At 47.7% G+C, this 24,857-nt stretch overlaps 1 protein-coding gene across 1 annotated transcript in view; it reads left to right on the top strand.

Annotated features, from left to right (window-relative positions):
* LOC142250045 (L-selectin-like) overlaps positions 1-13,063 on the top strand; it is a 286,541-nt gene extending 273,478 nt beyond the window's left edge. Inside the window, exons 8-10 of the mRNA XM_075322105.1 lie at positions 12,086-12,214; positions 12,712-12,727; positions 13,045-13,063. Of these exons, the coding sequence (XP_075178220.1) occupies positions 12,086-12,214; positions 12,712-12,727; positions 13,045-13,063 (164 nt within the window). The remainder of the gene's footprint in view (positions 1-12,085; positions 12,215-12,711; positions 12,728-13,044) is intronic.
* Positions 13,064-24,857: the final 11,794 nt, after the last annotated feature.

Raw genomic sequence — 24,857 nt, 5'->3', positions numbered from 1 at the left:
TGTGTCTGTGACAGTCGCGGCTGGATGTAAGCAGCGCAGGACGTCGGAGCTGTGGATTACGCCGGAGCTTTGTTGCGGGAGGGGTTAATAAAATGGTGAACGAGGCTTGTTTGTTTTATTTAAAATAAAGGATTTTTCGGTGTCTGTGTTTTATTCACTTTACTTACGGGTTGATCATGTCAGCTGTCACATAGACGCTGCCATGATCAAGCCTGGAGTTAATGGCGGTGATCCACCACCATTAATCCCTTGTATTACCCTGCTGCCACTGCTACACGGCGGCAGGAAGAGCCGGGAACACGCCGGTGCTGCCGCATAATGCATGCGACAGTCCCGGGGCAGCTGCGGCTGATATTCTCGGCTGTGGGAGGGGGAGTGAGGCAGGGGACATTAACCCTGCCCCTCTCCCTCCCCAGGCTGAGAATACCGGGCCGCCGCTGTGTGCTTACCTCGGCTGGACGGTAAATATACAGCGGAGCCCACGTTCTTTGTTTTCTATATGTCCGTTTTCTTTCTATGTGTGTTCTATGTGTCTGTGTCCTGTGTCTGTGATCTATGTCTGTGATGTCTGTGTGTGTGTGATGTGTGTGTTTACTCTCTGCACAGCTTCCTCTTCCTGTAATGACATCACTTCCCTGCAAAACCGCAGACAGGCGATGTACATTACCGGAGGTAAACCGCGAAATACCGCAGGGAATAACGCAGGAAAACGCAGTGAAACTCACAGAATTTGCTTCCTGCTTTATTCCATGTGGGATTTCACGATTAACATTGCAGTCAATGGAGTGAAATCCCGCAGCGACGTGCGGAAAATAATTAACATGCAATTGTTTTTGCTGCGGGAATCCCGCAGCAAAACATGCAGCTGTCAAATTCCGCCTAGTGCGCACAGGATTTTTTTTGCCCATAGGATTTGCTGGTGATTCACTGCAGAGATGTTATGAACATTTTCTGCAGCGAAACATGCAGCAAAACCGCAAAAAATCTGCGGCAAAATCCGGTAAGTGCGCACATAGCTTTAAACACTAGGTGGAACAGCTGCTGAAATCCTACTGTAGAGCTACTGTAGAACTTACATTACAACTGCAGTAAAAGTGGGCAGAATATGCTCTCCTGTGTGTGATGTCACAGCTCCCTCTCCCAATCTGGGTGTTTCCAAAAAGATAAGGGAAGATGAAGTTTAGGATCACAGTGTGGAGCCATTTTCTTGGTGGCCAAGAAATATGTCTAAAGTGTTACTAAGGCCAGCTGCATAGTGCTCCACTGTATCTCACGCCACACTGTTTCCCAATGACCCACTGACTGTCTCCCAATGAACCACTGATTGTTTCCCAATGACCCGCTGATTGTATTCCAATGCCTCGCTGACTGTCTCCTAATGCCCCACTGACTGTTTCCCAATACCTCACTGTATCCCGCACTCCCATATACTGTGCTGCCGGCTGGGATTGGAGGTCCGAGGTGACATGCGGCAAAGAGGGGTGATCTGTTGTACAGTGCCGCTCAGCCAGCAGATCGCCGCTCCCAGCCGCATGCACTCACCACAGACTTGCGCTCCCAGCAGCCTGTCCTGTCAGCAATTACAGTACATAGCAGCGAGCAATGGAGGTCTGAGGTGAGCACAAGCAGGGAGGGGGGGTGCGCGGCAGAGTGGGGGTGGTGCGCGGCAGAGGGGGAGGGTGCACGGCAGAGTGGGAGATTGCGTGGCAGAATGGGGGGGGTGAGCGACAGAGTGGGGAGCAGCACAACAGGATCAGTTACGGTGCAATCACCGCTGCCCAGCGCCGTTACTCACCCCATCCATCCCGGGGGAAAGTGGAGAACACAGCATATGCCGTGAGATCCACAAAGATGGTGCTGATCTACTCCCTTTGCTGTGATCTGGACAGCCCAGGGGGCGTCTTCAGGTCACAGCATGGAGCTCTCCTGTGTTATGTATAGAAGTCGGAGTCCAACTATCAAAGTCAATGCCATGGGCGCTGCCATAAAGGACGTGAGTAGCCGTCGTTACTCACAGCAAATCTAAGATGGCAGTGCCCAGGGTTTCAGTAAAACTAAAATTAAATAAAAAATAAATAAACAGTAAATTTATTTTTGTATTAAAAATACTTGATTTCATAAACACGATTATTAATACAAAGATAAAAAAGCGACACCTTACCTTTAACCCTATTGTACTCAAGCGACTTATCCACTTTATGTTGATGCCATGGAATCTTAAGTTTAAGATATAGCAATGGGATCTGTCAAGTGAGATGACCTGTTAGTCACTGTCATGAGCAGGGTTAACAGGCTGAGTGTCAGTATAAAACTGATAAATCTCGTGCACTGCAGTGCAGAAGTAATGCATTGCACTAGACCAGCAATCAAAGTGAAATATGTTCAGGTCCCATAATAGGACTGACTAAAAATAGTAAAAAAAATTGTAAAAATGTGAATAATATACAAAAGAAGCATGAACAATGTGTGCAAAAATGTTTTGCCATTAAAATTTCAGATTTTATTTAAAAACAAAAATAAAAACTCTTCTACATAACTGGTAATGTCACATCTGACACGTCCCAAGGTATAAGGGGGTCCTATTATTTTATCGCTTACGGTGAACATATTAAAAAGAATATTAAAAGGTTATTCTTAACTTTTCTCTTGAGCAGCTTAGAGCTATGTACATAGTACATAGTCTCCTTACTTCTTGGTTGTTTTGGGGGTGGGAGCTCCTCCTTGGGTGGTAATTTTGTTCAGGATCTCCATCCTACTATTCATTAAGGGGTACTTCACACACAGCGAGATCACTACTGAGATCGCTGCTGAGTCACGGTTTTTGTGACGCAGCAGTGACCTCATTAGCGATCTCGCTGTGTGTGACCCTGAGCAGCGATCTGGCCCCTGCTGTGAGATCGTTACACACAGCCCTGGTTCGTTTTTTTATTGTTGCTCTCCCGCTGATAAGCACACATCGCTGTGTGTGATAGCGAGAGAGCAACAATCCTGAATGTGCAGGGAGCAGGAGCCGGCGTCTGACAGCCTGCGGTAAGCTGTAACCAAGGTAAACATCGGGTAACCAAAGTGGTTACCCGATATTTACCTTCGTTACCAGCCTCCGCAGCTCTCACGCTGCCAGTGCCGGCTCCTGCTCCCTGCACACGCTAAGCTAAGCGGTGTGCGCTGGTAACTAAGGTAAACATCGAGTAACCATACCTGATGTTTACCTTAGTTACCAGTGTCCGCAGCTTCCAGACGCCGGCTCCGTGCAAGCGCAGGGTCGCTTGCACGTCGCTGCTGGCTGGGAGCTGGTCACTGGTCGCTGGTGAGATCTGCCTGTTTGACAGCTCACCAGCGACCATGTAGCGACGCAGCAGCGATCCTGACCAGGTCAGATCGCTGGTGGGATCGCTGCTGCGTCGCTAAAGTGTGACGGTACCCTAACAGTCTGTCAGTATTTGTTTTATGTTTACACTGTTATCACTATATTTACAGTGCCTACAAGTAGTATTCAACCCCCTGCAGATTTAGCAGGTTTGATAAGATGCAAATAAAGGCCCAGTCACACTAAACAACTTACCAGCGATCCCAACAACGATCCAACCTGATAGGGATCGCTGGTAAGTTGCTAGGAGGTTGCTGGTGAGATATCACACTGCGACGCTCCAGCGATCCCACCAGCAACCTGACCTGGCAGGGATCACTGGAGCGTCGCAACACGAGTTGCTGGTGAGCTCACCACCAACCAGTGACACCCCAGCGCCGCGTGGAAGATGCTGCGCTTGGTAACTAAGGTAAATATCGGGTAACCAACCCGATATTTACCTTGGTTACCAGCGCACGCAGCTACACGTGCAGAGAGCAGGGAGCAGCGCACACCGCTTAGCGCTGGCTCCCTGCTCTACTAGTTACAGCGCACATCGGGTTAATTACCCGATGTGTGCTGCAGCTACATGTGCACAGAGCAGGGAGCAGCGCACACCGCTTAGCGCTGGCTCCCTGCTCTCCTAGTTACAGCACACATCGGGTTAATTACCCGATGTGTGCTGCAGCTACATGTGCACAGAGCAGGGAGCAGCGCACACCGCTTAGCGCTGGCTCCCTGCTCTCCTAGTTACAGCACACATCGGGTTAATTACCCGATGTGTGCTGCAGCTACATGTGCACAGAGCAGGGAGCAGCGCACACTGCTTAGCGCTGGCTCCCTGCTCTCCTAGCTACAGTACACATCGGGTTAATTACCCGATGTGTACTCTGCTACATGTGCAAGGAGCCGGCACTGACAGTGAGAATGGCGGAGGCTGGTAACGAAGGTAAATATCGGGCAACCAAGGACAGGGCTTCTTGGTAACCCGATGTTTACCGTGGTTACCAGTGTCCGCAGAAGCCGGCTCCTGCTGCCTGCACATTTAGTTGTTGCTGTCTCGCTGTCACACACAGCGATCTGTGCTTCACAGCGGGACAGCAACAACTAAAAAATGGCCCAGGACATTCAGCAACAGCCAATGACCTCACAGCAGGGGCCAGGTTGTTGCTGGATGTCACACACAGCAACATCACTAGCAACATCGCTGCTACGTCACAAAAGTTGTTTGTTAGAAGTGATGTTGCTAGCGATGTTGCTTAGTGTCACGGGGCCTTAAGTTAGAGCCTGCAAACTTCAAACAAGAGCAGGATTTATTAACAGATGCATAAATCTTACAAACCAACAAGTTATGTTGCTCAGTTGATTTTTAATAAATTTTCAACATAAAAGTGTGGGTCAATTATTATTCAACCCCTAGGTTTAATATTTTGTGGAATAACCCTTGTTTGCAATTACAGCTAATAATCGTCTTTTATAAGACCTGATCAGGCCGGCACAGGTCTCTGGAGTTATCTTGGCCCACTCCTCCATGCAGATCTTCTCCAAGTTATCTAGGTTCTTTGGGTGTCTCATGTGGACTTTAATCTTGAGCTCCTTCCACAAGTTTTCAATTGCGTTAAGGTCAGGAGACTGACTAGACCACTGCAACACCTTGATTTTTTCCCTCTTGAACCAGGCCTTGGTTTTCTTGGCTGTGTGCTTTGGGTCGTTGTCTTGTTGGAAGATGAAATGACGACCTGTAATACTATTGTATGTACTGAGGATTTCGATTGCGTTAGGGCAATGACAACCAGAGACGAGTTCTTGGTGCAAAGACGTTTATAATATGCAACCACGGTATGTACATAAACGGAACAAAAACACAGCAGAACATAAAACACAGGAAATACCTTCCAGGATCGGAGCAAAGGGGAATTCCCGGGACCACGCACCGGACTCCCCCAGGGAGACCACCAAGAGCGAACCCCTATACAGGGACTGTCTGGCAATCACCCCAGAAGGCCTAAATGCGCAGCAGCCGGGACACAAAAGGGCAATAGGTATAGTCCAAAAAATGTCCGTACGGTATGAGTCCAGAGTGGTTTATGGAACGGAAGAAACCGGGCAGAAGTACTGACCAAGGACGGCAGACGGAGCCCGGGCACAGCTAGATGAGACCAGGTGAAGTCCAGAGTCAGATTCGGTTGTTTCCAGAGGATTCAAATCACAATCAGGAACCAAGAGCAGCAGGGCAGGAGCACACAGCAAGCAGTATACTCAGGCACTGGACTAAGCTTAGGGGCGGCCTTTTAAACAGAGGGACAGGAAGTAGGGCAACAGAACAGCAAAACTCCATGTTAACCAAGGGCAAACTCTTTCAAAAGAAACCTGGAAATCCCGGAACTCTGACACGACCCATCTTAAGATCCTTGATGGAGGAGCGGAGGTTCTTGGCCAAAATCTCCAGGTAGGCCGTGATATCCATCTTCCCATGGATGCGGACCAGATGGCCAGGCCCCTTGGCTGAGAAACAGCCCCACAGCATGATGCTGCCACCATCATGCTTGACTGTAGGGATGGTATTCTTGGGGTCGTATGCAGTGCCATCCAGTCTCCAAACGTCACGTGTGTGGTTGGCACCAAAGATCTCGATCTTGGTCTCATCAGACCAGAGAACCTTGAACCAGTCTGTCTCAGAGTCCTCCAAGTGATCATGAGCAAACTGTAGACGAGCCTTGACATGACGCTTTGAAAGTAAAGGTACCTTACGGGCTCATCTGGAGACCATTGCGGTGGAGTACGTTACTTATGGTATTGACTGAAACCAATGTCCCCATTGCCATGAGATCTTCCCGGAGCTCCTTCTTTGTTGTCCTTGGGTTAGCCTTGACTCTTCGGACAAGCCTGGCCTCGGCACGGGAGGAAAGTTTCAAAGGCTGTCAGGGCCGTGGAAGGCTAACAGTAGTTTCATAAGCCTTCCACTTCCGGATGATGCTCCCAACAGTGGAGACAGGTAGGCCCAACTCCTTGGAAAGGGTTTTGTACCCCTTACCAGCCTTGTGACCCTCCACGATCTTGTCTCTGATGGCCTTGGAATGCTCCTTTGTCTTTCCCATGTTGACCATGTATGAGTGCTGTTCACAAGTTTGGGGAGGGTCTTAATTAGTCAGAAAAGGCTGGAAAAAGAGATAATTAATCCAAACATGTGAAGCTCATTGTTCTTTGTGCCTGAAATACTTCTTAATACTTTAGGGGAACCAAACAGAATTCTGGTGGTTTGAGAGGTTGAATAATAAATGACCCTCTGAATAAACTTTTCACAATTTAAAAAATAAAATAAAAAAGAAATAACATTCTTTTTTTGCTGCAGTGCATTTCACACTTCCAGGCTGATCTACAGTCCAAATGTGACAATGCCAAGTTAATTCCGAATGTGTAAACCTGCTAAATCTGCAGGGGGTTGAATACTACTTGTAGGCACTGTACATATAGAAATACCAGGGACCTTGAACAAGCACATGATTAGTAGAACTGCTTTGGAAAGTGGCAATTCTAGGGGTTTGAGTATTGTGATTCTACAGGACTGATGATATCCCTGTCAGGAACTGAGGGGAAGGAGGTGAGCAGCTAACACTATGTAATAAAAAAAAAAATCTGTTCCTGGGTTAAAAGTGTTATTTCCTGTTTAATTGTGCATTACTTATTTTGAAAAAATTTGATGTAACCCCGAAACTTCGCTTTTGTGGCTGCCACAATGATTTTAGGATACCTATGTAGTCCAATAGTAAACTCACTATATTCGAATGTCATTGTTCATATGAACTACACGTGTCTTTAGTCTGATAAGATTTGTTTTCTTCTTTCTTGGTAACCAAAGTATGAAAGATGTTTAGGACTTCAGGATTCCAGACTTTACATCATTCAAAGCTATTGATACACATAAGTATTAAAACATAATGGTAACCAGGATATTTCTCTTCCCCTTGCCCATTCGGCAAAGCTTACGGAAGACTATGAAAATGTGAAGAGATTGTTAAATGCAATGAAATAAGAAGAATATGGTTGGGAAGTAATTCGAGATATCAAAATGGTTGTATTCTTGATGGGTCTTCAAGGAGGCTATACTAAGCTTCCATGCTTATTTGCCTTAGGGATAGCAGGGATGCTACCATAGACAATATTGATTTTTACACAAAGAGCCCAGACAATATTATTTCCCCACATTAGTGGTAGAGCTTCAAAATCATAATTTAACACCAGGTTTGAGTGAGATACATCAAACCAATAAAGCTACAGAAATAGATTATTAAAAATATCATTTTTTATTCAACAAAATTTATATATAAAAATTCATTTCAGGTAATACCACATTATAACAACCAGGAACGTAGACTGAATATAATTTAAATATAAAGCGGGGTGGTTTAAAATAACTGTGATCCGTAATATGGCAAAATACTGAATTATAACTGTATAAAAAGTATATTAAGACTATGCAAAATTGCTCAGTGCCAATAGCAATAAAGGCAATATATATATATACAGGTTGTAAAGTGCACAGTGCCAATAACTCACAGAATAATCGGTAATAAAGTGAGTAGTGCTTTAGAAATCAGGAGTGTGCATTTATTAAATTGCTAGAGCATATTACAAAAAAGTGCTAGGTGCCGTGTATAGATCACAGAAAATTAAAACCACCCTGTTTTTACTAGCAAGGTATGCCGATAATCCTGCTCAGCCCTGCTCTGGGTAAAAAAACCACAGTCATGAATGAGCAAACAGCATAGGAGATGCAAAGTAAGGCAAATAATTGCTCAGAGTTTAATGCAGTCTACGTCCCATCACCCCAACATGTTTCGCCACTGCTTCTTTGGGAGGCATGCTAGTAAAAACATGGTGGTTTTGATTTTCTGTGATCTATACACGGCACCTAGCACTTTTTTGTAATATGCTCTAGCAATTTTATAAATAACGTTCCTGGTTGTTATAATGTGGTATTACCTGAAATGAATTTTTTATACATTTTTATATATAAATTTTGTTGAATAAAAATAGACAATATTTGCCTGAATGTACTGAGTTTCCGTGGGGATCAACTAAATTAAATTGGAGCCACTTGTAGACCCTCGAAAGCTACTAAAGTCACCTTTCCACATCAAACGAGGCCTCATGAATCAATTTGTCACAGCTGTGGACTAGGAATCACTGCCATTCAAGTATCTACAAGATCTCTTTTAAAAGCTTTCAGAAGCGAAAGTTAAAGCTGGCGTTTTATGTTGGCCCTCCAATCAAGAAAGTTATGGAGTGTCAAGAGTTTCTCAAACTCCTCAAAAGAAAAGAGAAAGAAGCATGGATCAGTTTTGTTAATGTAGTTACAGGCTTCCTTTGTAAATCATAAAGCTGAAAAGTATGTTGCATTTGTTGAGACTGGTGAAGCAAAATGCGCTGCACGAGGTGTCAAAGTCCATATCCTTGATGCCCATCTTGATAGACTCAAACAAAAGATGGATTCCAAGGAGCAAGGAGAGCGCTTTCATCAAGAAAGCAAATTTCAAAATATAGGATGCCAGGGAAACTATAAGGAAAACCTGATGGGGGGGCTACATTTGGGGATTAATGCGTAAAAGTGATTTGACATAGCTTCACAAAAGTAAACATTTCTAGGTTCCTTTTAATCAATTTATAGCATTTTGATTAAAATATACTAATAATTTGAAATATATTGTATTTTGTTTTCATTATGAACTTAAACCCAAAGATTTGTAATTTTCCTTAAGGCTTGAAACACACATCCGTGAAACACGTGCGTGTTTGGTCCGTTTCCGTGTATACTGGAGACACGGCCAAACGTGCACCAATGTTACTATATCTCAGCGGTTACATTTGCGTTTTTGGTTATGTCCGTTAGTCCGTCTCCGTGATGCGTTTTGTGGGCCGTGTCTCACGCCAGCATGTCCGTTTTATTCACGCAACACGCAGCACGGACCCAATGAAAGTCAATGGGTCTGTGCGCACGTCCGAGTGACACGGACGCATCTCTGTTTGTTCCCTGTATGTTTTGTGCTTTTTTCATGTGATGTCAGTCTTTTTTCTTTTTATGTTTCGTTCTCTCCCTCAGTCCGTCGGTCGGTCTCTATGTCTGTCTGTCCCTCTAGCTGTCTGTCGGCAGTTCCCCCTCTCTCATACTTACCATTCCCCGATCTCCGGCGCGGCGCTGCACTGCTGTTATAAAAACTCCGGCGGCTTTTCCTCTTTTGAAAAAGCCGGCCGCCCATTAATCAATCTCGTATTCCCTGCTTTACCCGCCCACCGGCGGCTGTGATTGGTTGCAGTGAGACACGCCCACCACGCTGAGTGACAGGTGTCACACTGCACCCAATCACAGCAGCCGGTGGGCGTGTCTATACTGTGCATTGAAAAAAATAAATAAATAATTAAAAAAAACGGCGTGCGGTCCCCCCCCATTTTAATACCAGCCAGATAAAGCCATACGGCTGAAGGCTGGTATTCTCAGGATGGGGAGCTCCACGTTATGGGGGGCCCCCCACCCTAACAATATCAGTCAGCAGCCGCCCAGAATTGCCGCATACATTATATGCGACAGTTCTGGGGCTGTACCCGGCTCTTCCCGATTTACCCTAGTGCGTTGGCAAATCGGGGTAATAAGGAGTTATTGGCAGCCCATAGCTGCCAATAAGTCCTAGATTAATCATGTCAGGCGTCTATGAGACACCTTCCATGATTAATCTGTAAGTTACAGTAAAAAAAACACACACACCCGAAAAAATCCTTTATTTGAAATAAAAAACACAAACAAATTCCCTCATTACCAATGTATTAAGCCCGACAAACCCTCCATGTCCGGCGTACTCCACGGACCTCCAGCGTCGCATCCAGCTCTGCTGCATGGAGGTGACAGGAGCAGCAGAAGACACCGCCGCTCCGGTCACCTCCACGCAGCTAATGAGATGAGTAGCGCGATCAGCTGCTGTCAGTCAGGTAACTCGCGGCCACCGCTGGATCCAGCGGTGGCCGCGGGTAACCTCAGTGACAGCAGCTGATCGCGCTACTCATCTCATTAGCTGCGTGGAGGTGACCGGAGCGGCGGTGTCTTCTGCTGCTCCTGTCACCTCCATGCAGCAGAGCTGGATGCGATGCTGGAGGTCCGTGGAGTACGCCGGACATGGAGGGTTTGTCGGGGTTAATAAATTGGTAATGAGGGAATTTGTTTGTGTTTTTTATTTCAAATAAAGGTTTTTTTCGGGTGTGTGTGTTTTTTTACTGTAACTTACAGATTAATCATGGAAGGTGTCTCATAGACGCCTGACATGATTAATCTAGGACTTATTGGCAGCTATGGGCTGCCAATAACTCCTTATTACCCCGATTTGCCAACGCACCAGGGTAAATTGGGAAGAGCCGGGTACAGCCCCAGAACTGTCGCATATAATGTATGCGGCAATTCTGGGCGGCTGCTGACTGATATTGTTAGGGTGGGGGGCCCCCCATAACGTGGAGCTCCCCATCCTGAGAATACCAGCCTTCAGCCGTATGGCTTTATCTGGCTGGTATTAAAATGGGGGGGGACCGCACGCCGTTTTTTTTAATTATTTATTTATTTTTTTCAATGCACAGTATAGACACGCCCACCGGCTGCTGTGATTGGGTGCAGTGTGACACCTGTCACTTAGCGTGGTGGGCGTGTCTCACTGCAACCAATCACAGCCGCCGGTGGGCGGGTAAAGCAGGGAATACGAGATTGATTAATGAGCGGCCGGCTTTTTCAAATTAGAAAAAGCCGCCGAAGCAGTGTGAACGCCGTGCAGCGCCGGTGATCGGGGAACGGTGAGTATGAGAGAGGGGGGGGACACTTCAGTCACTCGGGGGATTAGCGGTCACCGGTGAATCCTTCACAGGTGACCGCTAATCAGTACACGGCACACAGACAGAGCCGCAGCATGACTATGAAGTCGGGTGAAGTTCACCCGAGTTCATTCTCATCCCGCTACTCTGTCTTCCGACATGTAGTAACGACATTTTGCATCACACACGTACATTTCATACGGACAACACATACACATGTCAGTTATTTCACTCACGCACACACGGACATTCCACACGCACATACGGCTAGCATACGGGATACACACGCAGGCCACACATACCATAAAAACGGACCTAAAAAACGGAAAACGGACCCGAAAAACGGCCCGTTTTACACGGACGTGGTTTTCACGGATGTGTGGCGGAGCCCTAAGACGGTATTCCAATTTCAACTTTTCAGTGTCCTGGCAGCAAAATCAAAGTTTTTGTAGGCTAATAAATTTTTTCCATGTTTTTGATATAACCAAGTAAAAAATTACATTTTTTCCCTGGGAACAAAAATCATATTACATAGTGTAATTGCATCATAGAAATAAGTGAGATGAGAGAGCTGACTGGGATGTTAGGAGTTAACTCCTCTCCTGGAATGTAACCACTGTGCATAGGAGGCACTCCTGATCTCCACAAAACAAGCTGTACACTCTTTACAATAAAAACTCTCATAGTATGATAATGGCAGTAGAGAGAAAACCAGCGCAAATGCAACCTTTCATATTTTCATGCTAACTAAATGAAACTATTTAATAACATCATAATACTTCTTTAAATTAATTTATGAAAAGCATATTTGTCATCTCTCTTGTGTTTATGTAACATTTCTTTACTGTATTAATCAGTAATGAATTCTAGTAATAAACATAATTATTTCTTCAGCACAAGAGAGATTGGTGAATCATCAGGAGGACCACAGTAAAGCAGTATTTATAATTGGAGTGTCCACTGCTATTACCGCATTGTCCCTAGCAGTGATATTTTTGGTAGTTATTCGACGGCTAAAAAATGGTAATTATTATTTTCTTTCATTACTTATTAATAATATTTATTATGCATCATAAATTCTAGACAAGTAAAGCTCATGCTCGTAAATCATATTGCATTTCCAATTGTTTCACTTTTTCCTGTATATAATATAATGACATTTCCCACAATGACACAAGCTTGCTTGGTGTATTTTGCCGGTTAGGCTAGTTTCACACATCCATCTTCTTGCCGGATTGGCGGTTCCGGCACACGCCAGTACAGTGTGTACAGTACAATGGCAGAGCAGCAACTTCCGGGTGACATGCTCCAGTCACATGACAGCATGTGACCAGAGCTTGTTGCGCTGCCATTGTACTGTACACACTGTACTGGACTGCGCCGGAACCGCCAATCCGGCAAAAGATGGATGTGTGAAATTAGCCTTATCTACAGAACTCTTTGTCCTATATATTACATAGAAATACATAGTTCTCAAAATCTTTAACATACTAATAATACACTTTCTTCTTCTCTTTTAGATAAAAAGAAATCAAGGTAAGGCATTATGTTTCAGACTTATATTTTCCTTAACCGCTTATGGTGATAGTCACTTTTTTCCTTAAAGAGAATCTGTCAGCAGGCTTTTGCTACCTAATCTGAGAGCAGCATAATGTAGGCAAAGAGATTCTGAATCCAACAATGTATCATTTAGATTACTGGATACAAATGTTCTCACACAATCAGAATTTTTAGATTTGGCCATGTAATCAAAGTGGGTAAATGTATGAGTTAAAGGCCACTCTGCTGTGGAAGGAATCTCCAACAATCAGGAAACAAGATGATTGTTATCTTTATTTGTCAATTCGTTTCAGAGATAATTCTCCTTCATGACAAAAATCACATCTGAATAGAGATTGTACATTGACAGTGAGGTGTAAATCAGAGGAGGGGGTGTGCAGTACTGGTATGCCCATGACATTGTAGTCTGAGCAATCAGAAGTCCTACTGCTTAAACAATAATTGCAAATAAACAACAGATCCCACCTTGATAAGACAGGCGTCCTTGACTTCTTAACCCTTGCAGCATGCTGACTTCAGCTTAAGTAGCAAAAACCTGCTGACAGATTCCCTTTAATGACCAAGCGCCAGTTTTTAATTCTGAGCTATGTCACTTAATGGGCTAATAGCCCTAGAATGCTTCTACATATGCCACTGATTCTGTGATTGTATTTTCATGACACATTCTACTTTATGATAGTGGTAAAGTAAGGTCAATAAAACTTTTTAAATAAAAATGTTAAAAAAGTTTAGAAAGTTTTTCAACCTTTCAATTTTTGTACCATTATGGCAGATAGTCATACCAAACAAAATGGTGTGGGATAATTTAGAGAATCTTACCTTGAGCAGGGGGGGTTGGACCAGATGACTCGGGAGGTGCCTTACTACGCTACCATTCTATTATTCTATGAATAAATAATATTTTACTTATGTCTACTTTACGTCAATATAATTTTTCAAGCAATCTTTTATTTTGTTAGTAAAAAAACAAGCAAAACAAAATCAAAAGCAATACCTTTTTAAAAATTGCACCTTTTCAATGTATTCAAAACTACTGTCTACTACTAAGTTTATTAACCCTTTGAGTACTTCACAGGTATTCACGCAAAGTGTAATGAAAAAGTTACAAAATTAAATTTCCACTAAACTATTTCTTTGGACCTAAGTTCCTCATTTTCAATATAAACTCCACAATTTAATATGCAATTTCTCTCAGAGACAGCAATACTGTTTTGGCAATCTGTATTGCTTGGAAAAGCAGGAATACAGTTTGACTTTTGGAGAGAAATTTTAGTTGGAATACGTTGCACAAACTGTAATGCTTGTGAGAGTGAGCGGGGAGTAGACCCACTGGACTAAGGTACCAATCTCTGGCCTGGAGGAGCATACCTGAATGGCTACTGAGACTTCACTAAGCCACAGATGGTGGGAATAGGCTTGCACTGGTAGTTGGCCAAAAGGGGATCTCTGTACCTCAGCAGATGGCGCCAGAGATATGGATATGGATAGTCACTGATATGGTAGGAGCAGCCGGGATGGCTTATAAGGCAGACTTGGCCAAAATGGTACAATGCAATAGCATCTGGTACAGCAGACTTGACTGATAGGATACAATGCAGCAACAGCAGATACGTCAGGTATTGTAACACAAAACAGCATTAGCAATGTTGAATATAGCACTAAACAGCATCAACTAAGGACCTAAGAACTAGCTACATGTAGAATACATTGCCAAGGCACCTTCCTTAAGGGGAATGTGGCTTAAGTACCTGATGCCTCTGAGTCATAGGCTGAGAGGCAGTTCCAGGTTAGGGCGTACTCGCCCCCTTAATACAAGGTGCGCACTTGTGCCCTAAGAGAACTCCCAGGAGGTCTACGCAGCTTGCAAAAGCCCCAGGAGATGGCGGCTGGGTCTGAGGACAGAGCAGCTACCTCTGAGTGGCTGGGAAGGAAAGACTGCTTGTGACGCGCACACGGGGTCTTGGGGGTTACTCGTCACTGGGCTGGTGTAGATTCGGGTTGTCACAGCGGCCAGGCCCCATTCTGTGACCCCGTCGGTGTCAATAAATGGGGGTTGAGGATAATGGGAGTAATTATTCGTGACACCACCTGTGGTGTGTGGCCAGTTATTAGCCACCGCTGCAGAAAGACTCTCTTTTCTGGGGCAGATGGTGGCGCAGCTCAGGTGTTGCAGCTCTCCACAGATAGAGCTAGGCCCCAGGGAGGTGGTTGGGTGCAGTAGTTGCCTATGGGGCAGGGGCATGATGATGGGAGCGCCGGCCATGATGGGACAACACAGAGGGTGCAGTTCAAGTTCTTTACTCACTGAAGTCACACCGCCTTTGGAGTGATCCCGGACAGTTCAGAGGTCAAGGTCGGTATTTCCTTCTCTATGTCCTTTGCAGTGGACTTCCTTCCACCCCAGCTTCTGGGCTGTGGAACGGGTCACGGGTGCCTGTGAACCCTGGGATCCCCCTTCTTCCTAAGAACGCGGGTCGAGCCTCCAGCTCCTGACCACAGGCCCCTTTCCGTCAGTGTCTCTTTCTGAGTCTGACCTGGGGCTTGCTGTGCCTGAAGCTAACTGCATGCTTTGTGAAATGGCTCTTCAATTCCCCTTCAGGTGCCCCGCCTCCCGGGTTGCTGAACTAGTGGGACAGAGGTCCCATACCTCATGATGGCTACCTCTGGCACCTACCCTGGCCCAGTCCGAGTGACAGAGCTCCCGAGTTGTGTGTTGGATGTGTTGTGGTGGTTTACCTGCTATGACCTCATCCGTGTCCGAGATGAATACTGCACCCCGGTTGGGGTGCAGTACCTTGTGGCGCTTGAAGCCGCAGGGGCGCCACACTGGCATGCCCACTAGGGTGGGGGAGCAGGACAGAGCAGAGACACTGGTAAGGGTGTTACAGTACCCCCCTTACGTCCCTTTCTTTCCAGGAATCTCTGAAGGAGAAGAGGGGAATTAATTTTCTCCCTAGGCTCCCATGACCTCTCCTCAGGACCAGACCCCTTCTAGATCACTAAAAAGAATGATTTACCTTATACCCTTTTTAGAGCAAGGATAGATTTTACCTCCAAGGTGTCATCATTGCCAACCAGGGGAGGCAAGGTACCTTAATCCCTGTAGTAACTGCTCAGGATGAAGTGTTTGAGGAGGGACGCATGAAGCATATTGAGAATATATAAGGAATTCGGAACTTGTTTGATGCCGCATTGATCCGCTGGAGCACCTCAAAGGGGCCACTAAAGGAGGGACCCAATTTATAGGATGGCATCGGATGGACGTATCTGGACGCATCTGGAAGAGCATGAAACCTTGTCTCCAGGCCAGAACAAAGAAGAGTCTATGGATGGATGTCTTCTCTGCTTGCCTCTTCATTCGGATGAAAGACTGCTCTAGGTAGAACTTGGTCTCCTCCCAGATTTCGGATAAAATCTTAATGAGAACATTGGCTGCTTATTTGCCGGAGGTGATTGCTACTGGGAATGAAATTTTAGGCTGTTTTCCATACACAATGTGAAATGGAAACATAGTGAAACATTCACTCACGTGGAAGGAACTTGACCCAATCACTGTGATACTTGTTGACGAATTTGCCCAAGAAATTAATCAGGATCTGGTTGACTGGTTTTACTTAGCCATTGAACTTCGGATGGTAGGCCAATCAGAAGTCCACGGTGACATCCAGCAACTTACCGTTGGCCCTCCAGAAATGAGACGTGAACTAGACACCTCTGTTTTATGAAGCCCCTGCATAGTTGGGGATCACCATCAAACCATGGAGGAGGCAACAGGTGGTGACCAGGGCTTTGAGCCAGAACTGCTGCCAGAGTAGAAACTGCAGCTGGCACCGCATCATGCGAACAATGGGTATCCAGGGACTGCAGATGAGTTAGGATCTGGTCCTGTTGTTCTCGCTGCCGAACTCCCTCTTGATGTAAGCCAGTAAGCAAGACAGCACTGGAACCAGTGGGATGCATGGCTTGGGCCAACTGTAATGCTCGCGAGAGCAAGCAGGGAGTGGACCCACTGGACCAAGGCGCCGATCGCTGGCCTGAAGAAGAGCACCAGTACGTTCAAAATTATACTTCCATTAAACTATTTTTTTAGCCTTAAGTTCTTCCTTTTGAATATAAACTCCACAATTTAATATGCAATTTCTCTCACACGCAGCAATATCCCATATTTGGTCAAAAACTACTGTTTTGGCAATCTGTAGAGCTTAAAACAGCAGGAACTTAATTTGATTTTTGTAAAGAAATTTTGATTGGAATAAGTTGCACAAACTATAATGCTTGCGGGAACAAGTGGGGAGTCGACCTACTGGACCAAGGCACCGATCTCTGGCATTGAGAAGTGTACCTGAACAGCTAATGAGACTTCACTAAGCTACAGGTTGTGGGGATATGCTTGCGCTGGTAGGTAGCTGCCAGAGTCAGCTCCGGATTCTTGGTACCTCAGCAGATGCTCGGATGGTGCCAGAGGTATGGACATGGGCAGACACTGATATGGTAGAATGGCTGATGCAGCAGGCTTGGCCAAAATGGTATTATGCAGCAGCGTTTGGTACAGCTGACTTGACCGACAGGCTACAATTCAGCAGAGACCGGTATAGCAGAGTTGACCAATAAGGTACGATAAGCCAGTATAGTAGACTTGACCGATAGGGTAGATGCTGCAACAGCAGGTACATCAGGTACTGAAACACAGAACAGCATTAGTAATGTGGAATACAGCACTAAACAGCAGCAACAGCAACTAGGGACCTGTCTTGCTAAATTCTACTAAGAAGGGGGCTGAAAGCCCGTACTTACGAAGCGCTCACTGATATCCTAATCAGGCACGAATACTAATATTCTTTATAGCAAGATACTATTTATTTTAATAGCACATGAATATATATATAGTCAATGGTACATAGGCATAAGAACTATAGTCATAGAAACTTATACAATAACAGAAATATGCATCAACATTACCGTTATGTTGTAGCAATCCTTTCACATCGGAGGGAACTCGAGTTAATGATAAGGAATCAACATGGCATCTTGGCATGGCATCACAGGAACAGTGCGTACGTACACTTCAATGTCCTGGAAGGTATTTCCCTAACATTAAGCGAGTTCGGTGTATTTTTTATAGGAAAATATTGTAGGTTGGGTTTACATGGTCACCAGCATATGACAGCTGAGTCATGTTCATGTAACTTGACCACAAGCTGCTGTGGGCACCAGTAGCTTCCTGCACATTTCCTGCACATTTAGCCAGTGGTCAACTGGCTGACCACAGTTTAACCATAGTGTTAGTGAAATATTGCAATGAGCCGTAAATTTCATATGCAAGCTTCCTTAAACCTGTCTTTAAGCTAACCACAAGTTTCCGGCAAGTGGAACTGTGAATGTTACTTCCTTTATCTTGAAAACTGCTTCAAGACATGTATTCCTTGGTCATCATATTGGCCCTCCAAAGGACATCTTTGTGATACTGAATTATTGATAGGTCAAATAATATCTGGGATCACTCCTATCTTTTATGATTATGATCATGCCTATCTAATCACACATTCTTTCAGTCATATCACATTGGTATCACAGGACCTTAGAACTAGCAACGTAGAGACCACATTGCCCAGTAGGTGCTTTAAGTACCTGATGCATACTGGCCATTTAGGAAGAGGTGAGAGCATGTGTTCTTAGAACACTTGCAGGAGGCCTGTGCTGTGACAGGAACCGGAGATGGATCAGCCAGCGCTGAGTGGCCGGGAAGGTGAGAGTGCAGGCGTCCCTGCTATGGGAGGGGAGCAAGACAGTACAGGGATGCTGGTAAGGGTGTTACACAAACCCTCCATAAGTGATCACATTTTGGAATCTACACCACTCAATGAATTCTATGGGTGCAGTAACCATATTTGGACCCACAGATGCTTGACAAAAGCTTATACCATTGGGTCGCAAAAATGAAAAATTTTAATTTTTCCACAAAAATGTTGCTTTAGCCTAAAATTTTTCATCTAGACAAGGGTAATAAGAGATAATGTGAGAATGTGTTACAAAATTTTACTCAAATCTGTCAATATCCCATACATATGTGGACTGAAATTGCTGTTTAGGCAGACAGTTACCAAATAACAAATATTAAAGGGAATCTGTCACCAGGTTTTTTCTACTTAATCTGAAAGCAGCATAACGTAGGCACAAATATCCAGCGGTGTATCACTTACTAGGCTGCTTAGTGTAGTTTTAATAAAATCATTGTTTAAAGGAAACCTGTCACCAGATTTGGGCCCTATAAGCTGCAGCCACCACCAGTGGGCTCTTATATACAGCATTCTAACATGCAGTATATAAGAGCCCAGGACGCTGTGTAGAAAGTAAAAATCAGTTTATAATATTTACCTAAATGGTCGCTGCAGTGGAGTTGGGTCATATGGGCATCTCCGTTCGGCAATCTTTGTCGTCTTTTTTCTGAAAAATGGGGTGCATGACGCGTCCTACGTCATCCACACTCGCTGGCATTGAGGTCAACACTCTCCTGCGCGGGACCGGCAAGTGTGTATGACGTAGGACTCGCCATGCACACAGGCTTCAGAAGGAGGATGAAGATGGCCGAAAGAGGAGGCGTCGGCACCGCAGAACAGATATGCCCATATGGCCCAACTCCACTGCAGCGACCGTTTAGGTAAATATTTTAAAGTGATTTTTACGTTCTATCCAGCGGCCTGAGCACTTATATACAGCATGTTAGACTGTTGTATATGAGAGCCCACTGGTGGTAGCCGCAGCTTATAGCCCCCAAATCTTCTGACAGGTTCCCTTTAATCAACAGTAGAGGACTACTTGGCGTGCTGCAGGTAGTCCAGCTTATTCATGAGCTCTGAATAACTAATAAGAAGAAAAGGAGTAAAAGTGAACGTGGAAAGACCTGAAGTCAGTCCAGCTAAGTGCAGGACAGTGTCAGCAATGTCAGCAACAGCGGTGATCGTCTGGAGGGGGACTGCTCGGAGGTTGCTGGAAGGACCGCGGACGGGTAGTGGCCCGGCGGTCTGGAGCAGTATATGAAGAACAGTCAGCACCAGGGCAGGGGCCTCTCGGACCCCGGCAAGGCTAGGAGTCGCCATAATTTGCCGAATCCGTCAGTGAAGGGGACGTCGATCCCCCAACAACCAAGTCCCGACTGAAGGCAAAAGTCCAACCATTAAGGAGGAACACCGCGACCGCCAGGGCACCAGTTCCTCAGGGCCAGCGTCTGCGGGCAAAGCAGGGCTCCTCCGGCCTATATCCAAGCCGGGGAGCGGGTTACCGGTGGGAACCCATCGCTACCAACACAGAAACACTAGGTGCAGGTCAAAGGGACATCACCGTTACCTACTGGGAGAGCAAGTGCAGCCGTCCGTGGGAACCGTCTTTCCAGCCGTGTGGTTTACCGTAAAACTGTGTCAACGTCTCAGGCTGAGTGAGTACCACAGTGCCGCAAGGCACAGCGCTGCTCCCGCGTCCCTGCGCCCACCAGGCCCTGCACCTTCCTCCCCATCACTGGGCCCCGGGATCACCAACCCCTACCCACGGAGGGGCAACACAACACCTGGCTGCTCCGCATCACCACTCCCGGGATCCCCATATTGAGCAGCGGTGGTGCTACAAATCACCACAACCGTGGGTGGTGTCATGGACAATAAACAACCCCCACACCCAAAAACAACCCCCTTTCACTCACGGGCGAGGAGCGCCGCTAGAGTCCCCAGGATCCGGCCCACCGCTCGAGCCACCGAGCAGCAGCAGGCCGCAGCAGCCGCGGCGGCTGGACCCGAGCAGCAGTGGGAGAGCGCGGCGTCCCCTCCTCCGCCCGCAACAACTTGGCATCACGAACAGGATCTTACCGCTCTGCTGTTGGGTAGAGGTGCGCCTTGTGACCGCCGGAGGTATCCGGCTGAAAATTTCCAGAAGTCGCCATCTTTGGCGCGAAAAGTTCCCGCTCGAGCGTCTTCTCTAGTAGCAGAGGCGCGAAGGCCAAAACTCCGCCCCAATAGAGGAGTGGCCGGAAAGAAGCTAAGGGGGACGCGATGGTGGCTGGCTGCATGTGAACGCAGCTATAAAAGCAGAGACACCAGGACTCTGCAACAATACCGGGTTCCTGGAAGGCACGATTGCCAAGATGTACGACCCAACTCCCAACGAGGAAGCCCCCGCGCCCGGCACGGCGACGTGGTTGAAGGACCGGACTGTCCCGCTGAGTAATCGTCTGCAGGCCCATATGCAACTCCTCCTAGAGGAGTGGGAGACCGACATGGCGGATGTGGTGGCTGCTATGTGGAGACGCGAGGTGGAAGAAGATTTGGAGGAGCGGGTAAGCGACCCACGCCCCTGTATTCCTGAAGGATCAGCCATTGGAGTTGAGGGGCCCGGCTGGCTTCCGCTCACCCTGCCTCTCTCCCCGCTACCCGTGATGGCTGCTGCTGCTCCGCCATTAGGCCCGCTACCTGCCCAACCGGTAGCGATACCCTGCCCAGCCGCTCCGGCGGACCAGCCGGCTGCAGACGTCCGGGACGTCCCTGAAGTACACCAGGGGGAACCGCTAGAACCGCGGCCCCTTAACAGCATGGTGCCAGAAGTCCCAGTAGAGACTGTGCCAGACCCTGAGCCCGGGACCGTGGCCTGGATGAGGCCCCGGGTGATTCAGTTCCACCAGCGTCAACAGGAACAAATCCTCCAGATGATGGAGCAGTGGACCAGCGAGGTGGAGATGCTGACTACGACTACCCCGAGGTACGGAGGGGGAATGGATGTAGCAGAGTCGACTGGTGACCCACGTCCCTATGTGCTACCTGGACCGGCCGCTGCGGCTGAGGGGCCCGGCCTAGTCTCGGCCTATGCATCACCCTTGCCATTACTTATGGGGCGCCTCAGTGTAAGCTCGCCTAATCTGCTGCTCCGTGCTACCACAGAAGGGGCTGAAGTGATGGATGCTGGAGGCCAGGAGGCTGCGACAGCTGGCGGCAACCCGCCTGACGCAGAAACAAGAGATGACGACTCCTGCCCCAGCCCCGGGTCCGCTGTTGAGTTTGCAGGGGCAAGTGAGCGTTTCCGCTATATGGGAGACCCTGTGGTTGTCCATACCCCGCGTACCGGTGGAAATGGGTACCGGGTGCCCCTGTCACAGCAGGCATGTCAGTGCATGTTTGATATGCTGGTGGCGGAGAACGGGTCTGCCTCAGTAGAAGAGTGTTACGGGGGGCTGTCTGATAATAACCGAAAGGAGTATCAGACAGTCAGGGTCCACCGTGCAAAGACTTTGCTGCAGACTATGGCAGAGTGCAATACCTCTGTTAACTCACAGAAGGATATAATAAGAAAGTAAAGCAATTCCTCCCTTACTTGGAGGGTGTGTGGAATGATCTCTGTTAATAATCACAGAGACAAAGGCAATGTGTGCGAAATGGCACCTACCTAGGTCCGCTCTTCTAGTGGTGCAAAAGAGACGAACAGCAGCGTAAGCCGCACAAAGCTCCTACCTGCGTTCGCTCCACTAGTGTGCGAGGACACGAACCACTAGATATGGCACCTGCCTAGGTCCGCTCTTCTAGTGGTGCAAAAGAGACGAACAGCAGCGTAAGCCGCACAAAGCTCCTACCTCTGTTCGCTCCCCTAGTGTGCGAGGATACGAACAACTGCCAGACGCAGTATAAGGAACGTTACCCTAGCGGCAACGTCCACCTACGAGTAGAATCACAAGGCCCAGCCAGACCATGTGCCTCAGGCACCTGCCTATGTCCGCTCCACTAAGAGGTAAGGATACGGACAGCAGCCGAAGCTGTAAGGTATAAGAACGCTACCCTGCCGGTAGCGCTCACCTAGCATAGACAGAGGAATGCCTAGAGGAACGCGCACAGAGCGTCTACTCATATGCATGAACCAAGAGGACTGAGCACCATGCGGCGTGTGTCAGGGTCTTATATAGACTCTGTGCCTCATCCAAGATGGAGGACACCAGAGCCAATCCACTGCCAGAATGACAGGAGTGACGTCATGCTGGCCTATCACCGAGCAAGACGTCACAAGCACATGACCAGCGACCAATCGGCATAGAAGGTGTCAGAGACATGTGACCTCGTGTCAGCGATGATGTCACCCGCACATGTGCAATGGCTCCAAGATTGGACTTAGTCTCCGGCGCTCGCACATGTGCAGTAGCAAGAAATCTGGACTTAGTCTCCAGTGCTCGCACATGTGCAGTAGCAAGAAATCTGGACTTAGTCTCCAGCGCTCGCACATGTGCAGTAGCAAGAAATCTGGACTTAGTCTCCAGTGCTCGCAGCAACCGTAACAAAGAGTATGAGTAGGGCAGCGGAGCACCGTTGTCCAGTCCCCGTTGGGACCACCAGAGTGTTGTTTAAAAGTGTTTGAAAAGTTTTGAAAATGATAAGCAAGATAATAACCGAAGTTTAACCTGATTCTTTGTGATTGAACCGGCCGTTGCCGACACCGTAGTCCCCGTGGGGACCGTTTAAAAAGTTTAGCATGGGAACTATCCATGGACAAGCCCGTAAACTTGCAGGGCAACCACAAACGTTAAGTGGCTTGTAAATATGTTGTTTTACAGTACCGTTTTCCGCAGTTGCCGCCTCCAGAGAGGCAGGTTGGAGGGAGGGCCCTCAGCAGAGCAGGCTGGGGCCCAGCCACCACAGGAACCGGTGGCTACCCTCTGGAGGGGAAGGACAGATCCCGCTCGGGTAACTTGTGCTGGACTGTGGGTCAAGGGGTGCTGCCTTGGCTTTAGGGGCAGCATCAGGGCCAGGTTGCTTGGGTGGGAGCGGAAACCGTACCCGTAAAACCGTTTAGTAACGTTTAAGAAATGTGCCTCCCGTTGTGGGATGATGTTATGCATTAAAATGTTACCGTTTACCTTTTTTATACTTTACAGAAAATAAAACCGGTGTTGGACGGGCAGCCCGCGGATGGTCTGCATTTTGCTAAGGGGGAATGTGACGCCCTGGGCAAGCCAGGGGTCACAGGTCATCACACCACCACACCCTACATCTCAGTTAGGAACACCAAAGCTACGAATATCCTTGTTGCCTTCCTCCAGGGGCTGATGTTCCCACCAGGGGGTGGGCCAAGCGGTTGGCTCCGCCCACCGAGGAGTTCACAGCCCTGGAGGCGGGAAGAACCAGGCAGTCAAGTGAGGGAAGTGGAAGTGAGAGGAGTCAGCTCAGGGAAGAGCTAGAGTGAGGAAGGAGTAAACAGCTAAGTGAAAGTGAAGTAGTAGTGGAGCAAAGAAGAAAGGAGTAAAAGTGAGAGCAGAAAGACCTGAAGTTAGTCCAGCTAAGTGCAGGACAGTGTCAGCAAGGTCAGCAACAGCGGTGATCGTCTGGAGGGGGACTGCTCGGAGGTTGCTGGAAGGACCGCGGACGGGTAGTGGCCCGGCGGTCTGGAGCAGTATACGAAGGACAGTCAGCACCAGGGCAGGGGCCTCTCGGACCCCGGCAAGGCTAGGAGTCGCCATAATTTGCCGAATCCGTCAGTGAAGGGGACATCGATCCCCCAACAACCAAGTCCCGACTGAAGGCAACAGTCCAACCATTGAGGAGAAACACCGCCACCGCCAGGGCACCAGTTTCTCAGGGCCAGCGCCTGCGGGCAAAGTAGGGCTCCTCCGGCCCATATCCAAGCCGGGGAGCGGGTTACCGGTGGGAACCCATCGCTACCAACATAGAAACACAAGGTGCAGGTCAAATGGGACATCACCGTTACCTACTGGGAGAGCAACTGCAGCCGTCCGTGGGAACCGTCTTTCCAGCCGTGTGGTTTACCGTAAAACTGTGTCAACGTCTCAGGCTGAGTGAGTACCACAGTGCCGCAAGGCACAGCGCTGCCCTCGCGTCCCTGCGCCCACCAGGCCCTGCACCTTCCTCCCAATCACTGGGCCCCGTGATCACCAACCCCTACCCACGGAGGGACAACACAACACCTGGCTGCTCCGCATCACCACTCCCGGGATCCCCATATTGAGCAGCGGTGGTGCTACAAATCACCACAACCGTGGGTGGCGTCACGGACAATAAACAACCCCCACACCCAAAAACAACCCCCTTTCACTCACGGGCGAGGAGCGCCACTAGAGTCCCCGGGA

This window comes from Anomaloglossus baeobatrachus, chromosome 8 (assembly GCF_048569485.1).
Source record: "Anomaloglossus baeobatrachus isolate aAnoBae1 chromosome 8, aAnoBae1.hap1, whole genome shotgun sequence".
NCBI classification, from domain to species: Eukaryota; Metazoa; Chordata; class Amphibia; order Anura; family Aromobatidae; genus Anomaloglossus; species Anomaloglossus baeobatrachus.
Note: the sequence above shows the minus strand (reverse complement) of the source record. Positions and strands in the feature narration are given on the sequence as shown.